Genomic DNA, 9186 nt, shown 5'->3' on the forward strand with positions numbered 1-9186 from the left:
CTGGAAGTTTATTACGCCAAAGTTGAGGACGCACCTGGGAAAAACACAGACCACAGACAAAACTGTGGTGGTTTTTGTGAAGCAGGATTTGGGACCTGAGGTTTTCAAGGGGAAAGGGGGTGGGTAGTGAGACAAAATGGTTACGTTCTTGAGAGACCAGGAAATCTGGATTTTACGTAAGAAAAGGTGAATGTTAGACAAGAAAAGTGAAGAAGTATCGATGACGCAGATGCCCCTTGGTGGGAGGGAGAATTTTGGTCTTGTCTCAGTCCTGCCCCTGAGAAGACAAACCTGTAATTCAGTAACGGTGTGGAGTGGAACAGGCTCTGCACGTCCTCGCTCACGCGCGGCCAGCAAGGAACTCCCCGTGAGCGCGCGCGGCGTCCTCCGGGTGCCGGCGCCGGGCGTCCCTGCGGGGCTGACGCGGAACGCTGGGAACCGCCGCCGCTCGGGAAAGGGGCGTCGCGTGACTCAGCCCCCTTGCTCTGCAAACGGAGTTGGGGCGACCCTGGGATTTTCACCTTCCTTAACTCATCGTGACTCACGTTTCACAGGAGTCGGAGGCACAGAACGGAAACATTCCGTTACCGAGCCAGCGTTTTTCTGGCACTGCCGCGTGGCCGGAGCCCGGACAGCCCCGCCCCGCCCTGCAGAACCAGGTTCCAGAACGCTGTGGGGCGCGGCGCGGCCGGTCAAGCCCCCGCCCCACGTCGGCCCGGCCCGGCCGGCGCCCAGACTCCCGTCGGCGGCCGCCCAGCCCACGGCCAGCGCCGGCGCCCCCGGCGGCGACGGCTCGCGCACCCGACGCCTGAGACTTCCGGCCGGGAAGCCAGGACTCTCACCGGCACGGACGGCTCAAGGCTCGGGCGCGGGCGCCGGCCCCGCCCCGGCCGATCCCAGCCAATCCGGCAAGCGCCTGGGAATGCCAGCCAATCGTGGCGCGCGCCGCTGACGCCGGCCAATGGGAGCCGCGGGCGACGGCGCGGCGACGCGGCGAGGCACGGCCATGGCGGGGCGGCGCGGGGCGCTGATCGTGCTGGAGGGCGTGGACCGCGCGGGCAAGAGCACGCAGGCCGGCCGGCTGGTGGCCGCGCTGAGCGCCGCGGGGCGCCGCGCCGAGCTGCTCCGCTTCCCGGGTGGGTGGCGGCGGCCCCGCGAGCCCGCCCTGCCCCGGCTCCTCGGGATCCGCAGCCCGTGTCCCTCCCCGCGGTTCCGGACTCCGCGTGATTTTGGCGGCTCGTCGCCTTCTCGGGCTTACGGCGCGTTCCTGTCTCGGTTTTGCTTTTAAGGGCCCGGTCTGCGTCTCCCCGCTGACGGCGCCGCCCGTGCTAGGCGGACGCGGGCGGTGGAGCAGAGCCTGTGGGTGTTCGTGGTCCGATCCCCGCGGCAGCCCGTCCCCAAATCCTGCACATGCTCCCTTTGAAGTCTCTACTTTCTGCCCGAGTCCTTTGCCCCGAAGCGCTTTCGGTCCCCGCGCCTGCGCCTTGCTGCCCTCCCCGGAGAGACTCCTTGGGCCAAGCCCGTCCAGAGATTCAGTAAAGTGAAAGCCGGCGGGAGGGACACGTTCTGCCCAAACTGTACGCTGAGTGGATGGAAAGCCTGGCCTCAGTTGCATTTGTGTTTTCCTCTTTTTTTCTAGAAAGGTCAACTGAAATTGGAAAACTTCTGAGTTCCTACTTAGAGAAGAAAAGTGAAGTGGAGGACCACTCTGTGCACCTGCTTTTCTCTGCGAACCGCTGGGAGCAAGTGTGAGAACCTGCCCCGCTGCTGCCCCCAAACCAGGCCCTTTGCCGCCTCGTGAGACTCGGTGACGTTCACAGGCTGGGGCTGAGGGTGCTTCGGTGTTTACTGGGTTCTTTTACTCATCAGTCCTGTGAGCAGCGGCGGTGTAGTTCCCAAAGAGCACTGACTAATGCTTTTTCTTCCTTCTGCCCGCCCCCGCCCCCTGCCTGTGTAACTGATAGGCTTATTTTTTTTTTTTTATTTCAGCATATTATGGGGTACAGATGTTTAGGTTACGTGTGTTGCCCTTGGTTCCCCTCCCCCCAAGTCCGTGTTTCAAATATGTCCATCCTTCGGGTAGTGCGCATTGCACTCCTTGTGTATACAAATACCCGAATAGGCTTATTTTTTTAAAGATAGTTTCAGGTATGCAGAAAAATTGATCAAAAAGTAGAGTTCCTACATAACTAGGGATTCCTTTCCCCCGTGTGCTCTCCGGTTCCCCCATTATTTATATGTTGTATTGGTGTGTTACATTTGTTACAATTGATAAGCAATATTGATACATTGTTAAGTTCATATTTTGTATTAGGGTTCACTCTCCCACCTCCTTTTTATTTTACATCATAGTAGGCTTCCTCTTCATTCAACATTTAACTGATGTTTACTGAGTGCCCGTGGTCTCTTTTCAAATGTTTTTGTTTCTGTTTATGTACACGTGTAGATAACACATGCAGTCAGAGTTTTGTTTTTTAGCATAAATGGGGTCATACCATATAAATTATTTGTCAGCTTACCTTCTAACGCTGCCTTACAGATCTCTGCACTTACACATCTCTGAACCATTCTTCCTCATTTCTTTTCATTGCTGTAGAATGTTCTCTAGAAAGGTTACTCCATGGTGCATTTAGCCAGTTTCCTGCTGGTGGACTCGCCATGATTTCCCTGGTTGCTGTTGCATGAAATCCTGCATCATCTCCTCTGGCTGAGCTTTGCGTCTTGCTTGGACGGGCTTTCTCCACTCCAAGTTTTAGATGAAAACAAGACCATTTTTACAAACTTTCAACACACCTGGAATTTATGGAGTAATTGTTCTGATTTTGCTTTTTGTAGCTTTGTAGAAAAGTGATGTAACACATATATGCCCAGTTCAAAATGAAGAATAATCCTGATTTTACTTTCTAAATAGTAATCTTATCCCAGGTACCCAGGTCTGCATCTCTCTTCTCCATCTGTTCTGCCACAGGTTGCTTATTTCACTAAGTAATACGTGTTTAAGTTTCCTGCGTGTCTTATTGGGCTTGATAGTTTATTTTTAAGTGCTAATTAATAGTCTCGTCTGGATGTACCACAGTCTACCTGTTCACCTACTAAAGGACATCTTGGTTGCTTCAATGTTTTGGCAGTTATGATAAAGCTGTTATAAACATCCACATGTAGGTTTTTGTGTGGTCATAAGCTTTCATCTCCTTTGGGTAAATACCAAGGAGCAACATTGCTGGAATATTTTTGGTAGGGTATGTTTAGCTTTATAAAGTACTGCTGAACTGTCACCAAAGTGGCTATGCTATTTTGCATTCCCACCAGCAAGGAAGCGAGTTCCTGTTGGTGCACATCCTCCCCAGCATTTGGTGATGTCAGTGTTCTGGATTTTTGCCATTCTGATGATAGGTTTGTAGTGGTGTCTCGTTTTAATTTGCATTTCCCTGAAGATGTTTGATGTGGAGCATCTTTTCATAAGCTTATTTGCCATCTGTGTATCTTCTTTGGCTAGCTGTCTGTCAAGTTCTTTGGCCCATTTTTTAATGGGATTATTTTTTTGAGTTTCAAGAGTTCTTTGTATATTTTGGATACTTTTATCAAATATGTCTTTCATACATGTTTTCTCCTAGTCTGCAGCTTGTCTTTTCATTCTCTTGACAGTGCCTCTCCCAAAGTAGAAATTTTTTATTTTAGTAAAGTCCAGCTTATTCTTTCATGGGTTGTACCTTTGGTGTTGTAGCTACAAAGTTATTGCCAAACCCAAGGTCACCTAGGTTTTCTCCTATGTTATTGTCTAGGAGTTTTATAGATTTGCATTTTACATTTAAGTCTGTGATCCATTTGAGGTTTTTTGTTTTGTTTTTAGTGCCTTAAAACAACACACATTCTTTGTCTTACAGTTCCCCAAATAAGTCTCACTGGGCTAAAAAAAAATTAAGGTGTCAACAGGGTTAGTTCCTTCTGGAGGCTCTGAGGAGAGAATCCATTTCTGGAGGCTTCCTGTATCCTGTGGCCCCTTCCTCATGTCACTACGCTAACCTGTTGCTTCAGTCCTCATGTCTGCTCTTTTTATTGAGACAAGGTCTCGTTTATCACCTGGGCTGGAGTGCAGTGGTGTCCTCATAGCTCACAGCAACCTCAAATTCCTGGGCTCAAGCAATCCTCTTGCCTCAGCCTCCCGAATAGCTGGGACTATAGGCGTGCGCTACCACGCCTGGCTGATTTTTCTGTTTTTTTGTACGGATGGGGTCTCACTCTTTCTCAGGCTGTTTCAAACTCCTGACCTCAAGCAATCCTCCCTGGCCTCCCAAAGTGCTAGGATCACAGGCGTGAGCCACCACACCTGGCCTAGTTTTTGTGAAGGTTGTAAGGTCTGTGTCTAGATTCATTTTGTTACATGTGGATGTCCAGTTTTTCCAGCACCATTTGTTGACAAGACTGTCTTTGCTCCGTTGTATTCCTCTGCTCCTTTGTGACAGATCAGTTGACTCTTGTATGGGTGTCCCTGTGATCTGAAGGTCCCAGTGAGGCTGGCTGGGAGGAATGAATTTGACTTGGCCTTCTCTGGCTTAAGTGATGTTTCTTGCTAATGTCAGGCCCCTTGTCTTTGCACATCTACAGTCTTGGTGGCTGTGGGGATGATGGTGGCCCTGTGGGTGGTTTGGTTGAAAACGTCCTTGCAGTCTAGGCCTGGGGCACGAGCGTCGGAGCATCACTTGCTGGCTTTGCCTGCCTCCTCTCCACCACCATCCTTTGCTGTTCTTCCTCTGGGCAGGGTAGTGCTGGCCCCTGCCCAGACAGCTGAGAATGCCTTTTCTTCCCCTACCTGTGTTTATAGAACATCTGGCACAATCAGTTGTGTTTGTTGCTGTTTAGTGGGGTTGCCTTTTCCATGGTGAGCTTTGCTGGGAGTGCCCATGTGGCATCTTCTAAAGAGAAGATCTAGAGCTTTTGGGAATAAAACTAAGGTTACAAATCACCCTGCTGTACTTGTTGATATATAGGATTTCTGAGTTGTGTTGTCAGATAATTTAAGCAGGACAGTTCAGGGCCTATGAAACCAGGACCAGGGCTCAGGAGCATTTTCTGTTTTTCAGGCCATTAATTAAGGAAAAGTTGAGCCAGGGCGTGACCCTCGTTGTGGACAGATACGCGTTTTCTGGTGTTGCCTTCACGGGTGCGAAGGAGGTGAGTGCCGCCTGGCCTGCTGTCGGTGGGACGCCAAAGGTGTGGGCCCAGGGCTGCGTCAGTTACAGCGTGAGTAACACATGCGAATTACTCTTTGGAGTTTTGTGATTCTCATATTCCTTTTACCCCTTTGCTAGATTAGTTTGGTTTTTATTGACAAGAGCAAACATTTATGTAGCTACAGATTGTTCTCATAGACATAATCACAGTACTTTGTACAACGTATTTCACACACGTTTTCAAAAACGGTTCATCAGCAACACTTCTCTGTGTAGCGTCTCGCTCTCCGACCCGATGTCGGAAGCATCTGGGATGCCTGACTCTTACTTCCCGCTCTCCCTCCCCGTTCCAGGAAGCCGCCGCTTCACAGGAGTAATGGTGGCGACTCTACTGCCCTTTTCTCTGCTGCTTATTTTAAAAATTTCAAATATGTGTCAGCAGAGAAAACGATAAACCAGCCAGTATTGTCACAAGCACTAGGGACCTTCTGGTCTCCTCTGTGCTACACCAGATGACATTGTCAGTTCTTTAGTAAATGTATCAGCACATGTCCAAAAAATAACTTTTTAAAGAACGTGATCTTACCTAAAAAAAGTCAGCAGTCATTCTCAGTGTCACCAAATGTTCAGTGTTCAGATTTCCCAGCACTCTCTCAAAAACTGATTTGTCCTGCTTATATTTTTATAGTTAAATAAGAATCCAATTAAAGTCCATTTCTTAAAACTCTTCTGATACATAGGTTCCCACATCTCCTCCTAGTATTACAATTGTTTAAAATTTTATTTCTGCAAGGCTACTTTGAGGCGTGTTGGGCTCTCCCATCCAGAGACTCGTGATGTCTGCTCTGCTCTTTCTCATGACAACAGCCCTTGATGGTGACTGGCTGCGAAATGATAGCCTTTTCTTTTGTAATTATTGTGGGTCCTTAATAGTTGTATAAATGATGGCCTCGTAACGCTGTCATTTCTTCTCCCTGTGTTCGCTGGAGTCCTTCCCCTGTGGAGGGTTAAGTTTGTGTAACAAGGACAGGACAAGTGGCTGAGGAGCCGTGGGCTTGTCCTCCACATCCTGCCTCCTTGTGGACGCAGGCCTGGGGGAAGCTCCCTTCCTCAGCTCCTGGTGTCGCGTGGTGTGTGGCCTCGAGTCACAGCCTTTCTGGCCACGCCTTTCCTCCAGAAATGGGGACACATCTGGAGGTTGACGGTATGAACAGGAGGGAAGGTCCCTGTGAGATCTGGCGCTCAGGGCCGGCACGCAGGTGGGAGACGACACACAGTGGCTTCCGGGACTGCCCGTCTCCTTCCTGCTGTTCTGACGGGGCGGACGCCCTGGGGCCTGTGAGTGCAGGGGCAGGGCCAGGGCTTCTCGGGGCTCTGCTCTGCACCCCAGGCCTCCTAGGCCAGGTGGGCCTTGAGGGCCTCTGTATGCAGACCATGCTCCCCGCCTGGCCAGGAGGTCTGGAGCTGCATCTGGAGGTCACCGCAGGGCCAGGCTGTGGATGACCAGGACGTGGGCCGTAGGCTGTTCTGTCTCCTCTTCTGCCTTCTGGTGCGTGTGCACGCAAAAGAAACACTAGCAAGGGACATGGGGGAGGCAACACGTCTGAGGTTTAAAAAATAAAAAAAAAACCACTACTGTGTGAGAATTCCCATTTCTTGGTACCTCACCAAATGTCCCTCATTTTTCCCCTTTTATGACTTCAAACAAAAAACTAGATCCCACTTAGCTTCCCTTCCCGGTCGGGTTCTTTGTTGGCAGAACTTCTCCTTGGATTGGTGTAAACAGCCGGATGTGGGCCTTCCCAAGCCCGACCTGGTCCTGTTTCTTCAGTTACGGTTGGCGGACGCTGCCCTGCGGGGAGAGTTCGGCCAGGAGCGCTACGAGGACAGGGCTTTCCAGGAGCGGGCGCTGCAGTGTTTCCAGCAGCTCATGGGAGACGAGACGGTGAACTGGAAGGTGAGGGTCCGAAAACTGCAGGCTGGGAACCGCTGGCAAGGGGCGCAGGGTTCTGCCCTTGCCGACCAGCGCGGCAGCTCCAGCAAAGCTGCAGCCTTCTGTCTGGTTTCCCACCTGGGGAGCCTCGGGAGCAGCCATTCGGGGGTTCCCACTGCCAGCAAATCCCAGCGTCTGCGAGGGGGGTTTCCACAATCCTGCGTGTTCGCAGCCCCTCTTCAGACACGAGTCCCAGCCTGTGCCTGTGTCTTTTGTCACTGCCGTACCTGGTCATCTCCCTGTGCCCAGGACAGTGCGTCGCACCTGGCTTCCTGCCTCCCGGGACAGTCCAGGGGTCAGCCTCACTCCACCCTCTCCTCCCAGGACCCTTGACTCTGGCCCAGGGTGGAGGCCCGAGCCGGCTGCCTCTGCTCACTCACCCTGCCTTCTCTCCCTGCTCCAGCCCTCCACCCACCTGGGCCCAGTGCAGTCTCTCTGCACACAGCAGCGGGAGGGCTCCTGGCAGGTCACCTGCCTGCACACTCTGGTTTGTGACCGCTGTCCACGCGGAGCTTAGTCCTGGAGCTCCTCGCACAGAGCAGGGCTGCGAGTCTCGCCCCAGCCCGACTGGCGTTGGCTGCAGACGATGCTGATCACACAGGTTTTCTTGTTTTCTGGAACGGAGGGCAGAGAACACCACCCTTTCCGTGAAATGTGCATTCTCTTTTGCTGTAGGTCAGCCCAGAGAGCCATGCTCGGCAGTGGCTGAGAGGTGACAGCTGGGAGGGGTGGCCCTTGGTAGGCAGTCGCCCTCACAGGATGTGGTCGCATTCTTCAGAGTGCCTTCTCAGCCCTGCGGGAGAGTCCAGGTTCGCTGTGCCGTAGGCTGGGAAGGGCCACGCTGGAGCTGAGGGCTGGGGCCCAGACCCACAGCACAAGAGGTGATTCCGGGTATGCCGGTGTTTCTGATTCACTCCTCCTTTTTTTTTTTTTCTTTTTGAGACAGAGTCTCGCTCTGTTGCCCGGGCTAGAGTGAGTGCCGTGGCGTCAGCCTAGCTCATAGCAAGCTCAGACTCCTGGGCTCAAGCGATCCTACAGCCTTCTGAGTAGCTGGGACTACAGGCATGCGCCACCATGCCCAGCTAATTTTTTCTATATATTTTTAGTTGTCCAGCTAATTTCTTTCTATTTTTCAGTAGAGACGGGGTCTCGCTCTTGCTCAGGCTGGTCTCGAACTCCTGACCTTGAGCGATCCTCCCGCCTCAGCCTCCCAGAGTGCTAGGATTACAGGCGTGAGCCACCGCGCCCGGCCCCCTCTCCTACCTTCTTTCCTTCTGGTGATCCGCACGCTGTTCATGTGAGGGGTAAGCACAGCTGTTAGGACAAATTACATCTGTCCCAAGAGGACGAGAGTTAGACCCAAAGGTGGGTTGGTCCTGCCGTGCAGCTTGTGCTATAGACCTCCTCACATTTCATGTAGACACCGAGGAGTGGCTGTCCTCTGTGCCTGTTTCCTCCCTAGTGACCTGGGGACAGTCACTGAGCGCTGGTGTTCGCTGTGGGGGGACCCGACTGCCCTGGGCCGCGGCAGGCCCCACTGCGCCATGTGCTGCGCCTCGCCCCTCCGGCAGGCCGGCACTCATCCAGGCCTACTTAGGAGAGGAGCTGGCAGTCGGCCGCCGTGTTTCTCCTGCATCTGGGAGGAATTCGGGGTGCTCTGTGCCAAGGACGCTGCCGAGGTCTAGGTTGAGAGAAGGGGGTGGGCTGAAGGACCCCGGAGGTCCTTGTGCTGTGCCAGGAGGCTCAGGTTGGCCTTTACGGAACCTGGCCCGTGGAGATCCCCGCACGTGCTGAGGATGGAAAAGCGTTGATGGTCATCCTTTTCTCCCGACTCCCGTGGGAACAGATAGTCGATGCTTCCAAGAGCATCGAAGACGTCCACGAGGAAATCTTCGCCCTGTCTGAGGATGCCATCCGCACCGCCGCTCAGAGGCCACTGGGGGAGCTGTGGAAGTGACCTGAGACAGCTGCCGCCTGCAGGAGGCCCTGGCACCCGGCGGCATTCAGATTCCACAGTTTCAG

General features: G+C 52.9%; 1 protein-coding gene across 1 annotated transcript; it reads left to right on the plus strand.

The window, feature by feature from the left end:
- The first annotated feature begins 978 nt into the window (after positions 1-978).
- Positions 979-9186, plus strand: DTYMK (deoxythymidylate kinase (thymidylate kinase)). The gene is made up of 5 exons (XM_012661945.1): positions 979-1136; positions 1640-1748; positions 5082-5172; positions 6931-7128; positions 9011-9186. Exons 1-5 carry the CDS (start codon positions 1007-1009, stop codon positions 9119-9121), a joined length of 639 nt encoding a protein of 212 aa, XP_012517399.1. The 5' UTR covers positions 979-1006; the 3' UTR covers positions 9122-9186.

Source organism: Propithecus coquereli, unplaced genomic scaffold, assembly GCF_000956105.1.
Source record: "Propithecus coquereli isolate 6110/MARCELLA unplaced genomic scaffold, Pcoq_1.0 Scaffold743, whole genome shotgun sequence".
NCBI lineage: Eukaryota > Metazoa > Chordata > Mammalia > Primates > Indriidae > Propithecus > Propithecus coquereli.

What these genes read in the sequence shown, in the direction of transcription:
- DTYMK (XM_012661945.1), top strand. Translation starts at nt 1,007, where the DNA reads ATGGCGGGGCGGCGCGGGGCGCTGATCGTGCTGGAGGGCGTGGACCGC. An exon ending in CCTTCACGGGTGCGAAGGAG is followed by an intron (nt 5,173 to 6,930) that starts GTGAGTGCCGCC and finishes CTTTGTTGGCAG; the next exon opens with AACTTCTCCTTGGATTGGTG. An exon ending in ACGAGACGGTGAACTGGAAG is followed by an intron (nt 7,129 to 9,010) that starts GTGAGGGTCCGA and finishes CCGTGGGAACAG; the next exon opens with ATAGTCGATGCTTCCAAGAG.